Source organism: Nyctereutes procyonoides, unplaced genomic scaffold (assembly GCF_905146905.1).
Source record: "Nyctereutes procyonoides isolate TBG_1078 unplaced genomic scaffold, NYPRO_anot_genome, whole genome shotgun sequence".
Taxonomy (NCBI): domain Eukaryota; kingdom Metazoa; phylum Chordata; class Mammalia; order Carnivora; family Canidae; genus Nyctereutes; species Nyctereutes procyonoides.
The window spans coordinates 27,314-52,075 of record NW_026575102.1 but is presented as its reverse complement, the minus strand read 5'-3'; the positions used below and the strand labels follow the sequence as shown (position 1 = coordinate 52,075).

Here is a 24,762-nt window from a genome sequence, read left to right as displayed (position 1 = left end):
CTGGGGAGGGCGGAGGTGGGCCCGAAGCGAGTAGTGCCAGCAATCGGGCTGGAGAGGGCTCTCGGTTGGCAGTTGGTGATTCAGGGTGCAAATGGCCTCACCCATAAGGGGACGCCTGGAGACGACGATCCGATCGGGGTGGAGCAGCCCCGGAACAGCCCATCCAGGCGACACAGAGGCTGGAGGCCAACAAATCCCGCAGCGGGGGCGTTGGTGAAGGGCGCAGGGTGGGAGTCTACCCACCTTGGGCTCTGATGCCAGCAGGCAGCACACCTTCAGTCGCAGCCCTGCCAGCTGCCGCCCCTCCCTCCTGCCTTCTCTTGCCCTGGGCCCGCTCCCAATGTCTCCACTGGCCCAGACACTCCTTCAGGCTCCTCCTCGCCCCTCCAGGATACACCTGCCTCGGGAATTGGGGGCAGCCTGCCGGAGCCTCCCTCTGCCTCTTTGCTCCCCTTGGCAGCTCCTGCTCCCCGAGGTTTCCCGACCCAGCCCTCAGAAGCCCCGCCCAACGAGATGGGGGCCTAACCTGCATCCCTTGCTGGCTGCGAAGGTCTATCTAGCCCATGGGCCCTCAGAGACCTGCCCTGCCAAGGTGAGCGAGTGCCAGGGGTCCAGGGGAAGGTGACGAGAAGGGGTATCCTCCCAGGGTTTCTTGGCTTTGCTCCAGGCAGTTTACTGACTGCGCCTCCAGGGCCCACTGTGCACCCCTTTCCCCATCGAGGAGAGCTTAAGAAAGTAGGGAAGGGGCACTAGGAGCCCCTACCCCGACCCCTGCCGGCCACACCCTGTTCCTTGGGTTCCTCAGCCTCAGCAAGCCACAGGGGCTCCTACCTGCTGCCCCCGGGGAGACCCAATTGGGCAGGAGATGTGGTCAGTGTAAAGATCTGGAGGGAGCAGCCGCGGAAGAAGTCACTCATTCATCTTGTTGATGGTGAGACCTGGGCAACTTTCCACTTAGGCTCTGACCAAGGCTGCCCCACCCAGAGCCAAGCTAAGCTGGCATGCAGAGGGGTGGGTTGGGTCCATCACTCCAGGACAGCTTTGGGGAGGACACCGCCTGGGTAGTGCATTCTCTAGGGGCCGCTCTCGTGGGGCAACGTGGAGATCACAGGGCAGGTGGGCAGGCCCTCCAGCCTCTCTCGGGAGGTTGGAGGTGGGATCTGGTTCGGGGGCGGTGCGGGCCGCTCTGGGCGGGCCAGGCTCCGGGTTCACGTTCGCCGCAGAGCAGAGCCGCTGGGGAAGAAAAGAGAAACCAAGAGAACCGGTTCCCCGGCCTTGGCAGTCCTGGTCCCTCATGCCAAGGCCCTTGGTCTACGCGAAGCAGGGACACTCCCGGGGTAGAGCGGCGCCGGGGCAGCTCCTAGAGCCCCGCGCCTCAACTCTGACCCCGAGGGCCCAGGGCCCGGGCCGGGGGCGCAGGATCCTGGAGGGAAGAGGCTCTGTGGACCCGGATTTCCTGAGGGCTGGTGGCGTCGGGGCGGGGCGGGAGCGGGGCGGGCGGGCGCGGAAGGAATGAGCTCTTTTTCCCACTTCACAGACAGGGAAACTGAGGTTCAGGCAACTTTTTGGCAAGTGTGGTGTCGACTCATCGCCACCAGTCAACCCCATCTCTTTGAGTCACGGCTTCCTTGGCTGCAAAGTTGGACCAGTATTACCCACAAGCTGCGCACCGGGGGATTGAATGGAGGCTCAAATCTTATCAGCAATGCCACAGAATCAGGGTTGTCATAATCACATCAGCGACTGTGGGCATGGGAACCTTCGAGATTATTTTATCCGAGTACCCCGTTTTGGAGATACCAAGGCCCTAAGGCACAGGAGGAATGCAGCTTCGGGACTCAACCAAGTCTTTTGTCCCCCTAGCGCGGCGCGCCTCCCGGCTGGGTGGCCCTGACCTCCGCGCCCCTCCTCCTCGTGCCCACAGGGAGACCCCGCGGCCGCGATGGCGGCGGACGTCGAGGGGGACGTGTACGTGCTGGTGGAGCATCCCTTCGAGTACACCGGCAAGGACGGGCGGCGCGTCGCCATCCAGCCCAACGAGCGCTACCGGCTGCTGCGCCGGAGCACGGAGCACTGGTGGCACGTCCGGCGCGAGCCCGGCGGCCGCCCCTTCTACCTGCCGGCGCAGTACGTGCGCGAGCTGCCGGCGCTCGGGGACCCCGCCGCCTCCTCGCCGCCGCCCGCGCTCCGCCCGGGCCCCGCAGCCCCCGAACCGCTCGCCTACGACTACCGCTTCGTGAGCGCGCCGGCGCCCGCGGGCCCCGACGGCACGCCCGCCAAGCCCCGGGGCCGCGTGAGCTCCCTGTGCGGCCCCGCGCCGCGCGGCGCCTCGACCCAGCACGGCAGCCCGGGGCCCCGCCTGCCCACCTGCCTGTGCACGCGGCCCGCGGCGCCCGTGCGGCCCGCGCAGTCCCTGGACGACCTGGCGCGCGCCGCCGCCGCGCCCCCTGCCGGCCTCCTGGGAAGCGCGGGCAGCTTCAAGGCCTGCAGCGTGGCGGGCTCCTGGGTGTGCCCGCGCCCCCTGGCGCGCCGCGACTCGGAGAACGTCTACGAGGCCGTCCTGGACGTGCGCGGCCCGGCGCGGGAGGAGCGCCCGCAGCAGGTATGGGGCGCCCGGGAGCGAGGAGGCGGGCGGGGGGCTGCGCCCGGGCTCCAGGAGCCCCGCCCCGCTCCGCTTAGCGTCCGCGGGCTCTGGACAAGCTGCCTCACGCGGAGCCTCACGTTCCTCAACCACGAAACGAGAGGGGTGCGGGCTCCCAATCACGTCTGCGATTCCGAAAATGCCAAAGCTCCCCGAAGCGCGAGTGTTTTCCGTAACTCAGTTGGTGGCAAAATTGGACTTGAGCCCGGGTGAAGCCGTTGGCGGTCTTTATTTCTTTACGACACGTAGTTTTCCTGCAGAAATGCAGATGACCCGGAGTACGGTGTGCCGCCCACCCCGTGCTGGCAGGTGCGCGCCACCTCACCTGCCTAACAGCCGCACCATTCCGAGAGGCGTCGGGATCCTGGGCCTGCAGGATCTCTCCGCCTCACCTGGCTCATAGACGCTTGGGGATCCGATGAGATAATGGATGTGAGAGTCAGGGATCTGCTTCCCTTTTTGGCTCCTTCAACATTTCAGTCATTTCAGTTCCCCCTCTAAACACACACACGCACGCACGCACACCAATTTTTTGTTTCAGGAAGAGGTCCAGTTACAGCGAGGGTTGGTACTTTTTGTTGTTTTTTGTCCTTGATGTACTTGATGTCAGCGTGGTTGCCTGGCACATGCCAGGACTGAGTCTGGGATGCCCCGCGGAAGGAGGCACCGTCCCGGTCTGGGACTTCCTGGGTCTTCCCACCACCAGGTCTGGTTACAGTGCAAAGAGCTCAGGATTTGAAGCTAGAGAGACTCGAATTTGACCCTGCTGGGTGACCTGCCAGCTGCTGAGGAATCCCTTAATTCCCCCAGCCCCAGTGTCCTCCTGTGTAAAGGATTAGTGTTGTGAGCCTTCAACGAGGTGAGGCATGGAAGTGCTTGGCACGTAGTAGGCGCTGCACGGAGGCCGACCGGGTCGCCTTCAGTATCCCCTTCTGCGCCGCCTTCGCTTTGATTTCTGCAAGGAGCAGCCCGCCCCCCTGTGGCCATGGCGGGGAACAGCATTCTGCGGGAGAGGACGCGGACCCAGATTCCGCCCGGAAGGAATGGGGGTTGGGGACTGGGGGATGGATGCTGCGCCCGGCGTCCCTGGGGGCCAGGTGGCCAGCTTCTCCGGGGCAGATGGCTGGATGCCAGCGCTCCTTACCCCGGCGCCCCTCCGTTCCCAGGCAGGCCCTCGGAGGCGCATTCCGGGGCCTTTCCATATTCTCTTTCTCCTTCTTCAGGAGCAGTTACCGGGGAGTGAGGGGGTGGGGGACACGCGTGATGGCGGGGTGGTGCTCGCTCCGGGAGGAACTGGGGCGTCCGCGGAGAGACCTGGGTATTGGTAGAGACGCTCGGCCTGCTCCCCCTTCTGGCCCTAATTCCCCGTGCGATCTCAGCAAGAGGCTTGGTATCTCTGTTCCTGTTCCCCTGTGACCCTGCTTTATTCCAGTGTCGTGTGTGGGTCTCCCTGACCCCCTGTCCCCTACAAACTCCAGGGGTGCGGAGTTGGTTGTCTCCTGGGAAGGATCCCCAGTCTGCTCTTAGTGATTGAAGGCAGCCTTCTTTTTTTTTTCTTTAAGATTATTTATTTATTTATTCATGAGAGACACACAGGGAGAGAGAGAGAGAGAGAGAGAGAGAGAGAGACCCAGGCAGAGGGAGAAGCAGGCTCTGGGCAGGGAGCCCGATGCAGGACTGGATCCCGGAACTCCAGGAGCATGACCTGGGCGGAAGGCAGGTGCTCAACCGCTGAGCCACCCAGGCGTCCCGAAGGCAGAATTTAGAGAAGGGAATTTCCTGAAAGGTGAGCCTCCCTGTTTCCTTCTTAGAGGAGGCAGGAGAGGCAGCACCTACCCTTCCCCTTCATTCACTCATTGACTAAGCATGAACTGGCCTCCCACCTGCCTGCCAAGCATCTGATGTGGCACAGCGCCAGCCCTGGAGAGCTACCATCTGAGTCAGGAGCCTGGCAAGAGGACAGATGCCTCAGACCAGCGCGGCACAGGCCATGTGGGATAGAAGGACACCCAGCGTGCCGTGGTGCCTAGGCATGGGTGCAGGTGTGAGATGTGGCACCCTTGAGGCCTTGCAGCTCCACTCCCATCCTGTGCTGCTGGGGCTCTTGTGGGGACTGCGCAGTGCCTGGCCAGGCAGGACCTCATGGACTCTCACCAGCAATGTGGACTTAATCCTGCAGCTGCTGGAAGATTCTCAGCAGAGAAGAGAGTGGGGTTCAGAAAAGACCCCGTGGCTGGGACTTTGAGAATAGCAGAGGACGGACCTCCATGGTCTCCCAGGCACACAGTGATGACCGGACATTTGGGAAGTCGATTCCCTGGAATCTAGTGGCCGACGGGCTGAGGAAGGTGGGAGAGAAGTCGGAATGAGTCGCAGTCTCCCAGTCGCACACCCAGCAGACAGTGGTCTGTTTATTCGGTGGCGCCAGGTCCAGAGAGCTGCTGGAGAGCGGGCCTGCTGCCCAGGAGAAGGCCTGCAGCATGTGGCGGTGGAGCCGTGGGTGGGCAGAGTGCGTGGACGTGGGGCCGGGAACGCCTGAGACAGTCAGGGCCCACCACTTCCGGGTAACAGACAGAGGGAGGGAAGAGAAGCCCCAGAGGAAGGAATAGGCAACAAGGAGGAAGAACAGCAGAGTGCCTGTCCAGACACCGAGAAACGTCCAGAAGAAAGGAGAAGTGAGATAAAGGCCATTAAACATGTATCGGGAAACGGTGACTGCGAGGTCAGCAGCCACCTTATCAGGAGCTGGTCAAGGGGTTACTGAGGGCTCAAGGCAGGGGCCAGAGGGATGAGGTAAGGACACCGGCTGAGTGTTTTCACTGTAAGGATGTATCAGAAATTCTTCACCAGTCCGCTGGTGATGGGCCCTTGAATCGTTTCCCATCTTTTGCTATTATGCGCAATCCTATAATAGATAATCTTTCACCCCACGTGCAGATAAATCAAGGATAAATCCCAGAAGTAGGATTGCTGGGTGGAAGGATAAACGATGGATATTTGTTAAATTTTGCCACATTGCTGTCCCTTTCCTGGGGGCTTATACCAATTTACATTCCCACCAACACAAATGTGAGTGTCTGATCCCCCACAGCCTTGCCAACCAAGTGTCAACAAGATGTCGTTTCCTGCTGATCCAATGGCAAAATATATGATCTTCAGATAGCTTGAATTTGCATTTCTCTTTTCAGTGAGAGTGAGCATCTTCTCATAGATTTAAGGACCGTTTGTTTTCCTTTTTCTGTTAACAGCCTGGTCAGAGCCAGTGCTCATTTTTCCATTGACTTATTGGTCTTTTACTTATTGGTTATTAGGAGGTTTTGCCATACGAAGGAAAACAGCCCTCTATCTCCTACAGGAGTTGTAACGTAAGTTTCTCTTCTGACTTTGCTAATGTTATTTTCTGGCCACGCAAATTACTTAAGATGCATTTATGTGGTCAAATGTGTGGCTTTTAGAGTTTGAGTCTCTGCTTTTTTGTTTGTTTGGTTTGGTTTTAATATTTTATTTATTTATTCATGAGAAACACACAGAGAGAGGCAAAGACAGGCAGAGGGAGAAGCAGGCTCCCTGCAGGGAGAGCCCGATACAGGACTCAGTCCCAGGAGCCAAAGGCAGACGCCCAACCACTGAGCCACCCAGGTGCCCTTCAGCCTTTTTTATTTTTAATATAGAATTTTGCTTATGTTTTTCTCTTTAAGTATTTTTATGGTTTCGCTTTTTATGTCTGAATCTTTGATCTATTTGGGGGTATATCCGAGTGGACAGAGTAAGATGTCAACCACCTTTAATTATTTTTCTGGATGGCCATCCAGCTATCCTGCCACCTTTTACTGACAAACTCCTCTTCCCACCCGGATTGGTGATTGGACTTTAGCACGTCCTGACCCTGCTGTATTAGGGTCTTGCAGCCCGGGTAGATTTGGTTGTTCTCTTTGCTCCACCTCTCTCCAGCCACTGTCCTGTCAGAGGAGTGGGGTTTATGTGTCTGCTCACTGGGGCTGGGATGAGCTGTTGAAGTATCCCCACTAGGCGGGGCCCTAGAGCAGAGGAATGGGGGTCTCTGCCAGTGGGCCTGCCAGGCTGGGCAGGCCTCTTCTAAGACACCATCAAGAATTCGCCCTGCCTGCTGCCTCCTCGGCATCCCCAGCCTGTTGGGCAGAGAGCCGAGCCCACCTGTTTGACTGCCTGTCAGCTCCTAGGGGTCACCCTGCTTTCCCCCTAGGGTCCTATGGTGGCCTGGTCTGCCCCAGGGTCTCCTGGGTTCCAGGTTCTATCTCAGGCCCTCTACTCATCCCAACCAGCCCTGCCCAGCAGCTGGCACAGCCCCTTCCTAGAGGGTAGCGTCCAGGAGAAGAAGAGAAGCAGGACCTGTTTAAGCTGCCATGTTTCCAGAATTCCTAGCACCAGAGCCGCATCATAAAGGAGAGAAGTTACTACTAGGGGTAGGGGAGAGCTGGAAGGGCCTGTCTTTCTGGATAAGAAACAGTGAACACCTTGGAGTAGTAACACTGAGAATGCAGAAGAGTAAACAAGTTTAAAGGAGGTTTTTTCCCCTTTTTATTATGAAAATCTTTTTAAATATTTTATAATTTATTCATGAGAGACACACAGAGAGAGGCAGAGGGAGAAGCAAGCTCCCTATAGGGAGCCTGATGTGGGACTCGATCCCAGGACCCCAGATCATGACCTGAGCCAAAAGCAGGTACTCAACCACTGAACCACCCAGGTGTCCCTATTATGAAGATTTTCAAAAATACAAAGAAGTGAATAGAATATTAAAATGAATATAATTATACCTATTACTTAGATTTAACAATTCTTGCTTGTCAAGTTCTGTCTTTTTTTTTTTGCTGATAAATAATAAATTCCAGACTTTATCCTATCTCATCCCTAAGAAACTCAGCCTGTATGTCTTATTTTAACAAGATTTTATTTATTTATTTATTTATTTATTTATTTATTTATTTATTTATTTAAGAGAGGTTGAGTGAGTCAGAGAGAGAACATGAGCAAGGGGTAAGAGGCAGAAGGAGAAGTAAGCTCCCCACTGAGCAGGGAGCCCTATGCGCCCAGGGATTCCAGGATCATGACCTGCGCCAAAGGCAGACGCTTAACCAACTGAGCTTCCCAGGTGCCCCAGCCTGTATGTCTTAAAAATGTTTTTCTCGATAATCACAATACTATACCCATTATTATATCTAACAAAATTAACATTAGTTCCTTCATATCAGCTAAGATCCAGGCCATAGTCAAATGTCCCTCATTGTCCTAAAACAGATCTGGCATAGTCAGTTTGTTTGAACCAGAATCAGCTCAAGGACCATGCATCTCATTTGTCTCTTAAATCTCTCTTGCTGTTTCCCTCCCTCTTCTCCTGCCTGGACAGGGACCAGAGTGGTTGCCCCATAGGACATCTATTCTAGATTTGAATTTCTGCTTCCTTGTGGTGGCGTTCCCATGTTCCCCTAGCCCCTGTGTTACCTGGGGACTGATAGGTCCGAAAGGCTTCGGCTGGTCCCCAGGCTAGGGGACTCTAGGTCTCTACTTGAACAACCGAGATGGGGCACCTGGATGGTTCAGTGGTTGAGTGGCTGCGTTTTGCTCCAGTCATGATCCCAGAGTCCTGGGATCAAGTCCCACATTGGGCTCCCTGCAGGGAGCCTGCTTCTCCCTCTGTCTCTGTCTCTGCCTCTCTCTCTGTCTCTCGAGAATAAATAAAATCTTAAATAAAAAAAAAAGAAAAAAACAAAAACAAGATGATGCCAAGATGGGAAGGAGGAGGGGAGGAAGGTGAACTTGGTTTTTGGGATATGCAGCTTGTAGGGTGTACCAAGGACCCCCAGGACTCCACTCAGGTTTTTGCTCCTGGAGATGGTCTTGCAGGTAGTTAAGCTAACAGATCCGGCTGGGCTTCCCCGGGACAGGAGAGTGAGAAGCAAATGGGAGACCCAGTATCAAGGAGTTAAGCGGAGGAAGAGGATCATGGCTCACAGCCCAGGAGGCACCAGAGGGTGAGGAGGGAGAGGCCTGTAAGGACTAAGTCCCGGAGGAGAGTCAGACCCTCCAAGGACCACAGCTGTCATCAAAGGAGTTGTAGGACCCCCCCGGGCAGTGAGCTGGACGTCAGACGCAGGACGGCAGACACACACACACACACCTTCAACAGGTGGGCTCCGGAAAGGAGGCAGGATGAGCTGGGTCCAGGAGCACACATTTTCCTTTTAGGATGGAGAGACCTGGAATTTGTTTCCATGCCAAAGGGCCAACAGCCATCAAGTGGGAGGGTTAGTTAGAGGTTTGTGGAGAGGCAGCTTCTGAGCAAGAGGCAGTGGGATCCTCAGGGGCCCATATTGGGGAGGCCCTCTTGGACGGGGGAACCTGGTCCCTCCACTGGGGAAGTGAGGAGGTGCGGTGGGTACAGGTGCAGACACATTTGGAGGGACAGGCCCCTGTCACATCTCTCTCCCTCGGTTGGCTCACGATGACAGCCTTTGCCAGCCAGCAGTTTCCTTGACAGACGGTTTCTGATTCCTCCTGGGCGTCAGCCAGCCTTATCCAGAGCACAGAGCATGTGAGTGGCAAAGGGGCTCCACCCCCCACCCCACCTACCCTGAGGAGCAGGCCAAGCACACAGTCCCATGAGGTCACCACGAGGCTGAGGGCAGAGTCCAGAGCCGAGGGCACTCAATCGAAACCCAGAACCAAAAAAACGGAAGTGTCACCCCGCTTTCTTTCCCACGTCCCTGAGTGTAGAGTGTAGGGTGTAGGGGCTCAGGGGCGGCTTGACGCCTCCACAGAAGCCAGCCCTGGGAGCGGGGAGAGAATGACAGCACCATTCTATGGATAAAGAAACAGAGGCGCAGAGATTCAAGGGGCTGCCCAGGGAGAAGCTAGGGCACCAGCTACACAAGAAGCCATTTTTCTGAATCCTGCTTCATTCTTCCCCCCCGCCACTTTTAATCAAATGATGATGCCTCTGCTCTAAACCCCACAGAGGAACCTCACCTCGGGCTACTGTGTTCGTCTTCGCAGGCTACAGGCCGAGCAGCAAGGTGACACTGAGCCTCACCTGGGCTTCAGTACAAAACGAGGGGTCTGAGCCCCAGCCCAAACGTGTTACACCAGACTCTCTGGGGACAGCTCCAGCTCCGTGCTGAGGGGACCCCCAGTTCCCCCACTGCACATCAGTGGACTTGTGGCTCAGGGCTAGGGGTGGGTACCATGAGGCCCGACTCCGTCCTGGAGATGGCGTGCTCAGGGAAGGGAAGGACGCCAGCTCTGCGCACCCTGCAAGGCTCCCTGAGGCAAAGATCACAACCCATCCTCCACTCTCCCTCCGCTCAGCTCTGGAGGCACTGAAGTCAGCAAAGGAGGTCCCGACCCCGCGGCAGCCCCCCTGAGCCAGTCTCTGGGCTCCAGTCACTGGTTTGCAGGCATTTCTTTTGCCTCTGGCTTCAGAGAGCTGATAGGATTTTTGTGGTTGCCCAAGCCTCCTGTGAGGGTTTTGGGGAGAAAGGGTGAGGACAGAGCAGCTGGCTTGTTCTGTCCCCTCCTCCACTTTGTGCCTCTAGAGGCCAGGCCAGGCGTGAAGATGCAGTTGAGGGAGGAGAACACCACTGGGGAGCTGCTGTGGTCACACCTCCTCTTGCTGAGGGGAAGCCTAGACTGGAAGCCTGAGGAACCAAGCTCCTTGACCAAGAAGAGCAGGCCAGAGCTGTGTGGGTTTGGCTCAGTCCCTGTGGTGGGGGGCCAGAGCCCCCTGGGAGGACCGCTGTCCTGGGGGGCCCAGCTTCTTACAGGGGAGGAGCAGCACATGGGCTGCCTTTTCGGTGGTCCCAGTCTCCTGTACTGTCACTCTTGGTTCCTGCCACAGGAAGACCCTGCTCCCTAGTTCTCCAGCAGGGCAGTGCTGAGGGCTCAGGTCCCCACACCCATGTCCTCTCTCTCCTTCCCCAGCTCCTCCCTGCTGCCAGCTCAGAGTTCCCAGCTGTTCCCATCTCCTGGGCCTGGCTCCATCTCTCCTGGTGACCTATTTTGCGTGTGGCCCATGTCCCTCAGGGCGGGGGCAGTGGGATGTGTCATGTGTGTGACAAGTGGGAGGACCCCAGGCCTCTCTGCCCCAGTGTTCCAGGCTTCTGAGTCCCACCTGGGATGGGAGGGGAGCAATAGAGAAGCTTGGAGGGCAGAGTAGGGCATGAATGCCTGGCTTGTTCTGGATGCGGTCTGCCCAAAGGTCCCACACTCCAAATCTATACCACGTCTGGCTCTCCTTGGGTGTCCCTGCCCTGGGCCCACAGTGGGTACAGGGAAGGAGTGGTCTGGGGGGCAAGGGCAGGGGAGGAAGTAAGACCAGGGCTGGGGACAGAGGGTTACTGGAACGGAAGAGCAGGAGACAATGGGTCTGGGATCCCGGTGGAAGGTGGGGTCAGAGCCTGAAGCAGGAGCTGGGCAGGGAGAGAGAACAGGCCCAGGGGAAGCTCTTGGTTGTGGGGTTGTGGAGAGGCTAGTCCCTGTCCCCTTCTCCGGGTCCTTAGAGTGTGGGCGCGCAGGCATACTTGTGCATGTATTAGACACGCAGGCGAGGGTGCCTGCGTGCATCTTGGAGAGCGAACCGGGAGGGGACAGGCTCAGGCAGTCAGGCGAGTGGACTGTGGTGTGGTCAGAATCCCTCCTGTCCTCTGTGAGGCTGCAGAACTCCAGACACTGACTCCGTCTGATGCCACAGCTGCCCAGACCCCTTCCTCTTTGAGACGTTGACCCCCACCCCGGCACCCCGCACACAAGCTTCCTCTTCCCCATCGCCCTGGGCACTGGGGTTGTTGAGGGCCACTCTATGTCCTGTCTACGCCAGCCTGGGGCCCCAGCACCCAACTGCCCCCTCTGCCCTCTCCCAGCTGTCTGGCCTCCCCTCCCCCAACCTCGGTTTGGTGCCATCCTGCTCCCTGGCTGTATCTGGCCCTGGGATTCAGACCTTGCCGGTGATCAGAGTATGGAGTAGGAAGGCCGGCGCTTCCCTGGACACATAGAAACACCTAAGACCTAAGACCCCCCCCACTTCACCCCACCCCACCCCACAGCAGGCAGCCTCTGTCTCAGGCAGCACTTCCGCAGCCCCAACAGGGAATGGGCTGGAGGCTCAGTCTCCAGCCATCTCAAAGCCACTTCTTGTTTCCTTGTTTCCTTGTTGCCTTGTGCCAGCCCTGGGGTTGTGCCCCTTGGCTCCACCCCTAAAGCCTTCCCAGGGTTTCGTCCCAGCAGCTCTGAGGGGACAGGATGGTGGACATGATTGCCAGGCTGACCAGGAGGCAGAGTCAGGCCCTGCGGGGACAGGTAGGGGTCCGTGGCATTTGGGGGCAAGCTCAGCCTCTGGTGGGGACGGCCGAGGGCCTCTGGATCAAGGTCTGTTCTCTGGCCCTCTCAGGAGCTGGCTGAGCGGAGCTTCAGAGCAGGACATCTCTCAGACTTCGGGGACTCCTCCCTGCTTTCCTCTTCCCTTTGCCAAGGCCTTCGCCTGCCTGGGAGGGGCTGCAGGGGGACTCTGAGAGATGGTGATCAGCGCAGGGGGACAGGCAGGCCTGCCACCTGCTTGTGGGCAAGGGGAGGGCTGCGGGGCTAGGCAGCTGGATGTGGTGAGAGCCAGAGCCCCTCTTGCCGCTGAGGTAGGAGACCACTTCCCCTTTCCTACTGTTGTCCCCCGTGTCTCTGTTGTGATTGGGATCTGGGCCCCGAGAGCTGTTGGTGCCTAGTCAGGGCCCCACTGATGGGCTGTCACTGGGTGTTGCCTGGACCTCCAGGAGTCGTGGGCAGGGTGGCAGGCCCTGCTCTAACCGGCACGAGCTTCCCCTTGAAGGCCAGAGGGCACAGAGGGACTGGCCCTGCCTGACTTCCAGTCTGATCCTGGCTTTCTCCTAGCACTGGAGGGGCTCTACAGGGAGAAAGTTCTAGAGTTTGAAGGGGCCTCAGGGCCGCTGCGTGTGGTCCAGCTCCCACCACAGGGCTGTAGCATCACTGACAGGGGGTTGGACTTTGCCTGCTCACGTCCAGTGAAAGCCCCTTCCTACCTCCTGAAGCAGCCTGTGTCTCTGGGGCAGCCCCTCCCAGGGGCCCTGCCCTGCCCCCATTTGGCCTCTGGTCTGCAGCCTGGAGCCCCACAGTGCGATTCTGCATCTCCTCTTCCTCTGACAGCCCCCTCATGCTGAGAGCCTAAACATCCAGCTCCTAGCTCTCACCTCTACCCCCTAGGGCTACTTTGTGTGAGATCCCCATCACCCTGGCCAGCCTGGGACTCCCCATGGACTCACAGCCAAGACCAGCAGCCTGCAGGTGGAAATCCCCACTCCATAGAGCCTGGCTCCTTCCTCAGCTCATCTATGCCCCACATGACCTCCTAGCCCCTGTCCCAAGGAGGGGAGGGCACCTGCCTCAGCAGGTCCAGCTGGGGCAGGTGGGAAATGTGTCTGCTCACCCACCTTCCTCTGTCCACTGCCTCCATCCTGGTCTCCCAAAGAGACTCCTGTGTTGAACCCCCACTCCCAGGAAATCCTGGTCCAAAGCTAACTTGAGTCTCCTGTGGTGTCAGGTGTGTTTGTTTGTTGTTTGCTGCTGAAATGTGGCTTGGAATTGGCTTTTGTCCTAAATCAGTAAGTACTTTTGGTGGATTGGCTGTGTGCTTCAGGGCATTGGGCCAGCAGCTAGAGGGCAACTGGGGTCAAGTACATCATCCTGGGTCCCCCTCTCAAAAAAAAAAAAAAAAAAAAACAGCCTTTGGGATCAGAGGAGGTAGGCAGATGAGTGGACAACTCAAGGCGGATTGCTGCCGGGCCCGAACAGAGGGATGAACGGCATGTCAGTGCGCCAGACGTCTCTCCTGAGGGAGAAGGCCTCTCCCGGAGGCTTGGAGCAGAGCACCAGCAGAGGAGCAGGATTTGGGTAGGCAGGTATGAGAGCAGAGAGTTCCCGGCTGAAGGACCCACTGGAGCAAAGGTGCAGAGATAGGAAGGTGGCTTTGTGTTTGGGGGAGGGTCCATGGGCCGGTGTGGGTGGAATATGGGATGGCTGCGGTGGACAGAGAGAAAGGAGAAGCGGGGTGGGGGGTTCCTGTCTCAGCCACACAAGCGCTTGCGGGGTGAGGGAGAGGAGTGAGGATCTGGTGTATCCAGCTCCTCCTGTTCCCTCCATGCCTGGGACCTGCCCCTGATGATCTAAAACTGTACCACTGCTTTTCTGACACTTTGTCTCCTGCTAGCAGTAACTACCACGGGCAACGTGCTGTGCTGTGCATTTCACTTCTCACCCTGCTCATCTCCCTCCCTGCTCCCTGACCATTTACCCAGGCTGCCCAGTAGGGATGTGGGTCCCTTTGTTCACTGCAGCGTTCCCCAGTGCCTAGAACAGTGCGTGTACCGGACAGGTGAATCTTTGTGGGACAAACGAGTGTGTTTTTAGGCGCCTTCCTAAGGCCCAGGGAGATGCCACCTTGACATGACCGGCTTCCCCTCTTGGGAAGTTTACAGCTTAGTGAAGGCATCACAGGCAGTTCTGTGATTAAAAAAGGCGGGGCAGGGAGGGGTGGTGATTGTACAAAATTTTGAGAAAAGTTAGAAAGAAAGAAAGAAAGAAAGAAAGAAAGAAAGAAAGAAAGAAAGAAAGAAAGACCCCATCCATATAACTAAACTGCCCAGAGGAGATAACTATCTCTGTTAGCATTTTGGAGGGTTTCTAAAAACACAGATTTGAAACTATATACTTGCTCCCCATGTCGAAGTCTGCATTTCCCTCGTAGCACTAGATCATCCTAGAAACAGTATTAACATTCTGGGGCTCTTCTGCTGCCTGGGGTTTAAGAGTGTCCTTATCTATCCCTCTGGCCAGCTGAGGGTGCTAGGCGGTGGTGGGCAGGCCAGAGGAATCTCAGGAAAGGTCTTGAACCTGACACCTGAGTCCTGAAGAAGGAATTGGAGTGGGCCAGGTGAAAAAAGGGGTGGGGATGGGCCTAGGCAGACTCTGAAGGAGCCAGGCCCATAAAAGATATACAGCAGGGAGAGTGGAACCTCCAGCAGCCCCAGGCTCCTAGAGCATAAAGTTCAAGGCAGGGGGCCAGGAATGGCAGGACATAAAGAAGACAGAGAGGTGACAGGCCCCTCAGGTGCCCTGTTAAAGGTGAAGACTTTGCCCCGCAGGCCGCAGGGAGCAGTGGGGTGTTGAGCATGACCAGACGTATGTTGTGTGTGGCCGGACCCTCCAGCCCACCTGGCTTTCCTTTGGAGGGCACGAGGGGCTCATCTTTCCTAGCTCCTCCTTCCTTCCTCCCATCTGGCTTGCCTCTGTCCCTTCTCTGCAGTTGATCCTGAGGTCTGCAAAAACCACATTCAGGAGGTTTCCGTCCCAGATCAGAGGTGGTACTGATTCCAGTCCCAGAGATTTCAGGGACAGGAAGGAAGGAGGGGTGGGGTCTGTAGAGTGCAGCAGGGCCCTGCCCCTCTGTGACCTGAATGGGGAGGAAAAGGAATGGGGCCCATTTCTCTATTCCTGCCCAACCTCTGATTGGCCCCCTGGAGTGCACAGTGAGTGCGCAGCTGGGAGAACTCCAGATATCGATGTTTTATTATTGCTAATAAATAATGTAAGTGCCCTACGCATCTGCGACATTTCATATTTGACAATGCCCCTTCACGAATATTTCCTCGTTCTCTCTTCACTACAATTTCCGGAGCGGGCAGGGCAGACATTGGGCAGCGGCGGAACTGAAGCAGGGGCTACTCCAACTTGCCGAAGGTCGCCCAGGTGGGAAGTGGCTGAGTCGGGACTGGGTGACCCCGGAGCTGCCCCGACGGTTACGCCTCCTTCCTCCTCCCACAGGTGGACGACCCCCCGGAGCCCGTGTACGGGAACGTAGAGAGGCAGCCCCTGCCCACTTCACCTGGCACCGCCTCGGTCCCCCGCCCCCCCGCATGGGAGAAGCACCTGGACGCGGGCAGCGGGCGCCCCTACGATTACAACCCAGACACGGGCGTGACCACCTGGGAGTCGCCCTTCGAGGCCTCTGAGGGCGCCGCCAGCACAGCCACCTCTCCGGCCTCGGTGGGAAGCCGCGAGAGCCTCGAGACAGACTGGGGCCAGTACTGGGATGAGGAGAGCCGCAGGGTGTTCTTCTACAACCCGCTGACAGGCGAGGCCGTCTGGGAGGACGAGCCGGAGGACGAGCTGGAGGACGAGCCCGAGGACGAGCCCGAGGACGAGCGGAGGACATGCAGCCAGGCCTGAGCCCACTGGACCCGGGACTGGAGGGTGAAGGGGCGGGGCCTGGCCGGGGGGCGGGGTGACTGAGGCCTCAGGCCCTGCATCCCGCACCCCGCAGTCCCCAGGACAGCTAATGAGGGGCGTGGCCTGGTATGAAAGGGCGGGGCCCAGGGTCCCTACTGGCTCAGGGTCAGAGAGCCTCTGACTCCCTCTCCTGATCCTTGCAGCCCCCTACCCCTGAAACGGACTACCCCGAGTCGCTGACCAGTTACCCCGAGGAGGACTATTCCCCCGTGGGCTCTTTAAATGACCCTCGGCCCACCTCTCCGTTGGCCGAGCCCCCCGGCTGGTCTTGCCACGTGAGCCCCGAGGGCCAGACACTCTACACCAACCACTACACCCAAGAGCAGGTATGGGCAGCGGGCAGATGTGCCCGGACAGACCCCCGCCCCGTACCCCCCTCTACTCTTCCACCTGGTCCTCACTAGTAGTTCCCCTTAACACCATAAACCGCAGCTCCTGGGCCGGTAGCCTGTACCTGACCCCCCAAACTCCTTGGGGCTGAATTGGGCTCTGGTACAGGGAAACTTTGCCTGCCTCCCATGAGGTGGGCTGAGAGTCCTTCTTCCCACAGTGGGTGCGGTTGGAGGACCAACATGGGCAGCCCTACTTCTACAACCCAGAAGACACCTCAGTTCAGTGGGAGCTGCCCCAGGTAACCAGCTGGGATAGGGAGAGCCTTGGGGAGAGAGGAGGGGATTATAAATGACATCCTCTCACTCCTCAGGTACCTGTCCCTGCCCCTCGAAGCATCTGCAAATCCAACCAGGACAGTGAGACCCCAGCCCAGGCCAGCCCCCCTGAGGAGAAGGTAAGGGAAGGAGCTCGTAGGCCCTGGCAGGACGCCTACAGAAGACAGAGGGGCTTCCTGAAGGTTGTGGGGGCCGGGACAGACTTGGGCATGTCTCCCCCACAGGCCCCAGTGACTAGCCTGGGCCTGGGTCATCCCCCACCCCCCAGGGATGCGTGACGTTGGGAACTGGGAGAAAATCTCTCCTCCTGGACTGAGAACTGGCACCCCACCTGCACCAGCAGCAAGGAGGGTTCAGTGGTGACTCAGGCCCAGCCTGTAAGGAGTTGCTGGCTGCGGAGGAGACTAGCCTCTGCCCCCTTGTGGCCCAGCCCCTTAACTGCCTCCTCTTTCCCCTTGGCTTTCTAAGATCAAGACTCTGGACAAGGCCGGTGTGCTTCATGGCACCAAGACAGTGGACAAGGGGAAGCGGCTCCGGTAAGAGGTGGCTGCACCCAGACCACGGCAGAGTGGGCCTTAACGATGACATTTACCGAGCGCCTCCCAGCTCTTGTTAATCCTTATAGCAACTTGCTACAAAGTCCCATGAGGACACTGAGGCACCTGGAGATAGTAACTTGCCCAGGGTCCCTTGGCTACCAAGTGTTAGAATTGGGAGTCCAGCCCTCACCGTTGGATGGCCCAAGTTGAGCTGTGTTCTTAAGCTCTGTGCCCTGCTCCTGGGGGTGGAAGGGGCCTCAGCTCAGGGCCAAATGCAAGCCCGGCCACCCCCCCTTCCCCACCTCCACCTAGGAAGAAGCACTGGAGTGCCTCCTGGACGGTGCTGGAGGGTGGCGTCCTGACATTCTTCAAGGACTTGAAGGACTCAGCTGCAGGTAGGCTGGTAAGGCCCAGGCTCCCAGGATAGGGACACCGCCTGCCCCCCACCCCCACCCCCATCTGCTCCTGACTGGTGCAGCTCTTTACTTGGCCTGGCTTGTCAGAGGCTAGGTCTGCGATAGTGGATCATGAGTGCCAAGGGAGTCGGGCCTTGGCAGGGGGTGATGACAGCAGATTCAGCCCATGACAATCACTTCCAGCCACCCTGGGCATGGGGAGCGTTCCTTGAGGGTGGTCCCTCCAGCCTGGGAGGCAGGCAGACTGGGGACTGGGCCCACCTGCTCCTGGGGATGAGGGCTGTGCCTTTCCGTTTTCCTCTCCTGGGTGGGCAGACAGCAAAGGACCTGCGAGCCCAGGACCGCTGAGTTCCAGGAACCCTTGGATGCCCCTTCCCCATTCTGGCCCTTGAGCCAAGGGAGCCTGGTGGATTGGAGGCAGGGGCTGTGGCAGGCCTGTCTGAACTGAGGGCTCCCTGTAACTGTGCTCCCCCAATGCTTCTCTCACAGAGGCAGCCTCACAAGCTCTGTACCCCTGAGTACACAGTGGAGTTGAGGGGGGCCTCTCTCTCCTGGGCCCCCAACGAGAAATCTAGCAGGAAGAATGTGCTGGAGGTGAGTGGTGGGGGTTGGGAGGAGATGGGGCTTACTGGTAGCTTGAGATCCTCACTAGGCGAGCCCCAAAAAGGGGAACCTGGGGAAAGTGCTACGGGAATTCTCAGGGCTCAAAGCCAAAGTTGTGTCCACCTTGGGGATCTGTCCACAGTGTTTCTGGCATCATGGATTTTGCAGTTCCCTCTCCAGGAACCCAGTTTACTAGTTCTTGGCCCTGGAGGGTAGTGAGGAGTAGTGTCTGGCAGGGCAGCCCTCATCCTAGACAGGAGACCCTGTACCCCTGCTACGCACCTTGACAGGTTGGATACCTGCTCTGGCCTTTCAGAACCCAGCTTCCAACTGGACTGGGTTCTCAGTGAAGAAGCTAGGTCCCTAGTTTCCCAGGCTCCCTTAGCAGGAATACAGGGGCCAGGTGGAATCCCAACCAGGACCCTCCTGGTGCCCCACCCTCCACTCTCCACGTGTTGTCTTGGTTTTAAACTACCATCACCTCAGTCCCCAGAAGTTTGGGGGAAGCTCACAACAACAACAACAACAAAAAAACATAAGGTAAGCTGGTAAAATGAGAAGCCAGGACGAGGCACAAGTTCCAGCAAGCAGCGTGGACAGGGATTGGGGGCAGATGATGTACAGGTGCTGGATTGTTGCTGAAAAAAAATTGTTCAGCTTTCCTGGTACCCAAAGTGAAAAGAGAAGGGGGATCAGTTACATGGCTCTTATTATGGGGCTGGAGGAGGGACTGTGTGGAGGATCCTCAAATAGTTAAAAATCGATCTGCCCTACAACCCAGCAATTGCACTGCTGGGGATTTACCCCAAAGATACATATGCAATGAAACGCCAGGACACCTGCACCCCAATGTTTCTAGCAGCAATGTCCACAATAGCCAAAGTGTGGAAGGAGCCTCGGTGTCCATCGAAAGATGAATGGATAAAGAAGATGTGGTTTATGTATACAATGGAATATTTCTCAGCCATTAGAAATTACAAATACCCACCATTTGCTTCAAGGTGGATGGAACTGGAGGGTATTATGCTGAGTGAAATGAGTCAATCGGAGAAGGACAAACATTATATGTTCTCATTCATTTGGGAAATATAAATAATAGTGAAAGGGAATATAAGGGAAGGGAGAAGAAATGGGTGGGAAATATCAGAAAGGAAGACAGAACATGGAAGACTCCTAACTCTGGGAAACGAACCAGGGGTGGTGGAAGGGGAGGGGGCGGGAGGGGGGTGACGGGCACTGATGGGGCACTTGATGGGATGAGCACTGGGTGTTATTCTATATGTTGGCAAATTGAATACTAATAAAAAAATAAAATTTTTAATGAAAATAAAAAGAAGATAAACTTTATAGACATCCTGAGGCAGGACAAGGTCACTTGAGGACAATGACAGTGTGGAGTTCACAGTCGCTCTCCTCACCCAGGTCTTCAGCAGCTGAATGTGCAGCCTGAGGCTTCTCTGCTGGGGCATCACCTTTCTCTCTGCAGATAAGAAGAAGAATGCCTTTAACTCTGTAAAGGAACAATTAAACTTTTCATAATTAACTCATTTTAGAAAAGAAGTATAAATTGTCCCCAATCAGGTACCCTGGTCCCTTGTTGAAAACCTCATCCTCATCAGAAGAATCCCTGTCGTGTAGCTTCTGTGCCATGTTTTTCTTCCGTGTGGCATTGAGAGGTCTGTACATGTCCCGAAGCCAAAGTGGCCGCCTTCTCCAGAAAAAGCCCTCCTAGAAAACAGAAAGGACATTGTTAATTCTGCATTTCCCCTGCTCTCTCCACCAGAGGACTTTATCTTCCTCAGATTTGCCTGAATCTCATGTTCAATTGAGCATCTCTTATGCAGCAGAGAATGAAAGAAGAGCCTTGGAGGAAACACATATGCAGACAATTAGTGATTCACGCCATTACCCATGATTCTCACAATGTGTATCTCTGGTCCTATTAGCACATCTCAGTCCATAATCACAGGAAGCAAAATCACTACAGACCCGGGATCCTGAAAATAATCCCATGCATGCTAGACTTCCAGAATTTTCCCATGTCTGTCCATCATGGCCCCACAGTTTCTCTGGGGAGGCCTTTGTATGTGGCTTGGCATTGAGTATAAGCAAGATTTTCATCCTGCTCACCTGGGCCCTTGGCCGAGTGCCCTCGTGAAGTGAACAAACTGTGCAAGTATAACACAGAAGCACCTTACTCTCTCCAGAAGCAGTTTACTTTGGTCCCCTTTGGGCTTTGTCTCATAGGCATCATTTGCTGGGGAGGAAGAGAGAGGGGTGTTACTATTTTCCTAGCTGCTTTATCCTACAAGTTATTCACACCAAATAAATGCACGAGTCCAACCAACAAAGTTACCTAACTCACTGACTTTCTCACTGCAGGCTGTGGCTAATGAGTGGGTGAAAAGGTCACAGCCAGCAGTAAAACACAAAATATTATTTTTGAATACAACAATTAAGAAAAAATCAGAGTGTATAGTAAGTTTGTCTTAGAGGAAAGACTATCCATTGAAAGAAAGACAGTCTCTCCAATAAAAGGTGCTGGGAAAATTGGACATCCACATGCAGAAGAATGAAACTAGACCACTCTCTTGCACCATACACAAAGATAAACTCAAAATGGATGAAAGATCTAAATAGGAGACAAGGTTCCATCAAAATCCTAGAGGAGAACACAGGAAACACCCTTTTTGAACTCAGCCACAGTAACTTCTTGCAAGATACATCCACAAAGGCAAAAGAAACAAAAACAAAAATGAACTATTGGGACTTCATCAAGATAAGAAGCTTTTGCACAGCAAAGGATACAGTCAACAAAACTAAAAGACAACCTACAGAATGAGAGAAGATATTTGCAAATGACCTATCAGATAAAGGGCTAGTTTCCAAAATCTATAAAGAACTTATTAAACTCAACACCAAAGAAACAAACAATCCAATCATGAAATGGGCAAAAGACATGAAGAGAAATCTCTCAGAGGAAGACATAGACATGGCCAACACGCACATGAGAAAATGCTCCGCATCACTTGCCATCAGGGAAATACAAATCAAAACCACAATGAGATACCACCTCACACCAGTGCGAATGGGGAAAATTAACAAGGCAGGAAACCACAAATGTTGGAGAGGATGTGGAGAAAAGGGAACCCTCTTACATTGTCTTAGAAACTGCTTATATTGGGACGCCCAGGTGGCTCAGCAGTTGGGTAATGCCTTTGGCTCAGGGCGTGCATGGTCCTGGTCTGGGGATCGACTCCACATTAGGCTCCATGAGAGGAGCCTGCTTATCCCTCTATCTCTCTGCTTCTCTCTCTGCGTCTCTCATGAATAAATTAAAAAATATTTTTAAAAACCTGCTTATGTCTTGGCAGTATGTATGTACTGAGTTGTGACATAAAATGTAGCTCGCAGCCCAAGAACAGTATAATCAGAGGAGAAGTGCCCCTCTGGAAAGGAACCATCTTCTGACACTCAGTAGCAGTATGCCCATGGGGCAATTTACCTTCCCTTTCTTCTCCGTTTCCTTATTATAAAAGGAAGAGACAAACTATTACCTAAGGCCTCTCCCAGTTAACAGTCTGTGGAGTCTGGACAAAGGGAATGGAGAGTGGTGGATCAAAAACTAGGAGGAGGAGGGAAGTTTTCCTGCCACTTTACAGGAAGGAGTCGTATTTTTCTGCCTTCCATCGGCCTTGAAGGCTAGCTCTCTTAGCCCAAGACTCTGTAGCCAGGCCTGATGGTCACTACCAGCCGGAACAGGTGCACCCCACCCCTCTCCACCCTTTTTCCTTAAAGGAGTAGTGACAGTAGATGCTCTGTGTCAGTTCCATTCTAACTCAGATTTGTCTGGGAAGCTAATTTGGCTGGATCCAGGCAAAGCATTAGACCAAATCAATATTCTTTCTGCCTTTGGTAGTTTCCTGGTGTGTAAAACAAGGGGAGTGAAAGGCTCCATGCACCGGAAGCCCGACGTGGGATTTGATCCCGTGTCTCCAGGATCGCACCCTGGGCCAAAGGCAGGCACCAAACCGCTGCGCCACCCAGGGATCCCTTATTGACTGTTTTAGATGACATCTAACAGGTAATTCCTAATAAAAATTCTTAGAAGTAAGGAAATAAAAGTATCTACCAGAAACCTAAATAGCAACATTTTTTAAAGTCAAGGACAAAAAAAATTAAAAAGACCAAAAAAATAAAGTCAAGGACAAGAGTAGAATGCCTATTATTCCTGTTACTATTCATCACGTTGAAGAGGTCCTAATCAATGAAATAGGAAGAAACTTCTTTTAAGGATTCCAGGCATCTCAATGCAATAGGAAAAATTAAGTATTGGAAAGGAAGCAACAAAACATATTTGCATATGAAATTATGGACAACCTAAAAGGCCCAAGAGAGTCAACTTAAATTTTACGGTAGTGGGATGCCTGGGTATCTCAGCAGTTGAGCACCTGCCTCTGGCTCAGGGCATGATCCCAGGGTCTTGGGATCAAGTCCCACATCAGGGTCCCTGAATGGACCCTGCTTCTCCCTCTGCCTGTGTCTCTGCTTCTCTCTGTATCTCTCAGAAATAAATAAAATCTTTAAAAAATAAAAAAATAAATTTTACTGGAAGTGCTATGAGAATTCAGTAAGATGGCTAGACACATAATCAAGAGCTCAACATACAAAATGCAGTAGCTTTCTTTATGTTCCAAAAATAACTAATTAACAAACGGAAGAATGGTTCGATTTATAATATCAAAAATGGAAGGACACCTCGGTGGCTCAATGGTTTAGCACCTGCCTTCAGCCCAGGGTGTGACCTGGATCCCGGGATCGACTCCCACATCGGGCTCCCTGCATGGAGCCTGCTTCTCCCTCTGCCTGTGTCTCTGCCTCTCTCTCTGTGTGTCTCATGAATAAATAAATAAAATCTTTTAAGAAAAGATTTAAAAATATCAATAAAAGGCATAAAGTACCTAGGAATAAACTTACAGCAAAGAATGGGGAAGACCCTTGAGATGAAAACATTAAAACTCTTCTGAAGAACATTAAGAAATGAATATATGATGATACCATGTTCCTAGAATATTGCAAAGATGTCAATTCTCCTCAAACTCAATGCAATCCTATTGAAATTCCAAGATAGTTTTTTTTTTTTAAATAAAAACTGGCCAACTGACATATGGTAAAGGGATATGCAGGTCTAGCTATGAAATGTATGAAAAAAGATGTCAAAGAGCAGGAGCTTAACTCTACCAGAAATCAAAATAGGTTATTAAAAAAAACAAAATAGGTTATTATAAAGCAATTGGAATTAAGTATATAGTGTGATATGGGAAAGGAAACTGGACTGATAAGAGTCCAGATAAGAAAAGTATTTTAGAGATGCCTGGGTGGCTGAGTGGTAGAGCATCTGCCTTCGACTCACAGGGTGAAGCCGGGTCTGGGGATCAAGTCCCACATTGGGCTCCCTGAGACGAGCCTGCTTTTCTCTCTGCCTATGTCTCTGTCTCTCTGTGTATATGTCTCATGAATAAATAAAGTCTTACAAAAAAAGAATAGTATTTTAGATCTGATAAGAAAGAATGAACCATTCAATAAAAGATTTTAAAGTAACTGGATCTTTCTGTAGGGGGAACATGTTAGATCCCCTACCTCAAGCATACCTAAAAACAAAAAAGATTCTATACAGGTTAAAAAATATAAATTACAACAAATATAAGGAGAAGAAGACAGTATAAAGCAACAAATGCCTCGCTAACAAGACCCACATCCCATAGGCCACAAGGGAAGAACTCGCAGATATGGTGACAGACTCAAAACACCTTCCCATTATTTGTAGTCTCACCCCCTTCATCCCTGGATTGTTGGTCATCTTCTGGTGATTGAAACTGGGTTCCTGGAGACGGAACTGCAGAATCCATGATGCCAGAAACACTGTGGACAGATCCCCAAGGTGGGCACAACTTTGGCTTTGAGTCCTGAGAATTCCAGTCCCGCTTTCCCCAGGTTCCCCTTCTTGGGGCTCGCCTAGTGAGGATCTCAAGCTACCAGTAAGCCCCCTCTCCTCCGGACCCCCACCACTCACCTCCAGCACATTCTTCCTGCTAGATTTCTCTTTGGGTGCCCAGGAGAGAGAGGCTCCCCTCAACTCCACTGTGTACTCAGGGGTACAGAGCTTGGGAGGCTGCCTGTGTGGGAGAAGCATTGGGGGGAGCACAGTTACAGGGAGCCCTCAGTTCAGACAGGCCTGCCACAGCCCCTGCCTCCAAACCACCAGGCTCCCTTGGCTCAAGGGCCAGAATGGGGAAGGGGCATCCAAGGGTTCCTGGAACTCAGCGGTCCTGGGCTTGCAGGTCCTTTGCTGCCTGCCCACCAGGAGAGGAAAAGGGAAAGGCACAGCCCTCATCCCCAGGAGCAGGTGGGCCCAGTCCCCAGTCTGCCTGCCTCCCAGGCTGGAGGGACCACCCTCAAGGAACGCTCCCCATGCCCAGGGTGGCTGGAAGTGCTTGTCATGGGCTGAATCCACTGTCATCACCCCTCGCCAAGGCCCAGCTCCCTTGGCACTCACAAGCCAGGTCAAGTAA

General features: G+C 54.6%; 1 protein-coding gene across 1 annotated transcript; it reads left to right on the top strand.

The window, feature by feature from the left end:
- Window positions 1-494: 494 nt before the first annotated feature.
- LOC129514775 (rho GTPase-activating protein 27-like) lies at window positions 495-24,190 on the top strand. The gene is made up of 11 exons (XM_055333485.1): window positions 495-592; window positions 1,538-2,602; window positions 15,500-15,881; window positions 15,982-16,022; window positions 16,108-16,290; window positions 16,515-16,595; window positions 16,668-16,751; window positions 17,101-17,168; window positions 17,484-17,574; window positions 18,077-18,181; window positions 19,974-24,190. The coding sequence occupies exons 2-11, from the start codon at window positions 1,943-1,945 to the stop codon at window positions 20,103-20,105; spliced, it is 1,827 nt and encodes a 608-aa protein (XP_055189460.1). The 5' UTR covers window positions 495-592; window positions 1,538-1,942; the 3' UTR covers window positions 20,106-24,190.
- The last annotated feature ends 572 nt before the right edge of the window (window positions 24,191-24,762 follow it).

Bases quoted from the DNA above. Each gene is read 5' to 3' on its own strand.
- LOC129514775 (XM_055333485.1), top strand. From the start codon at position 1,943: ATGGCGGCGGACGTCGAGGGGGACGTGTACGTGCTGGTGGAGCATCCC. The intron at 16,291-16,514 runs GTATGGGCAGCG...TTCTTCCCACAG, and splicing joins ACCACTACACCCAAGAGCAG to TGGGTGCGGTTGGAGGACCA. The intron at 17,169-17,483 runs GTAAGAGGTGGC...ACCTCCACCTAG, and splicing joins GACAAGGGGAAGCGGCTCCG to GAAGAAGCACTGGAGTGCCT.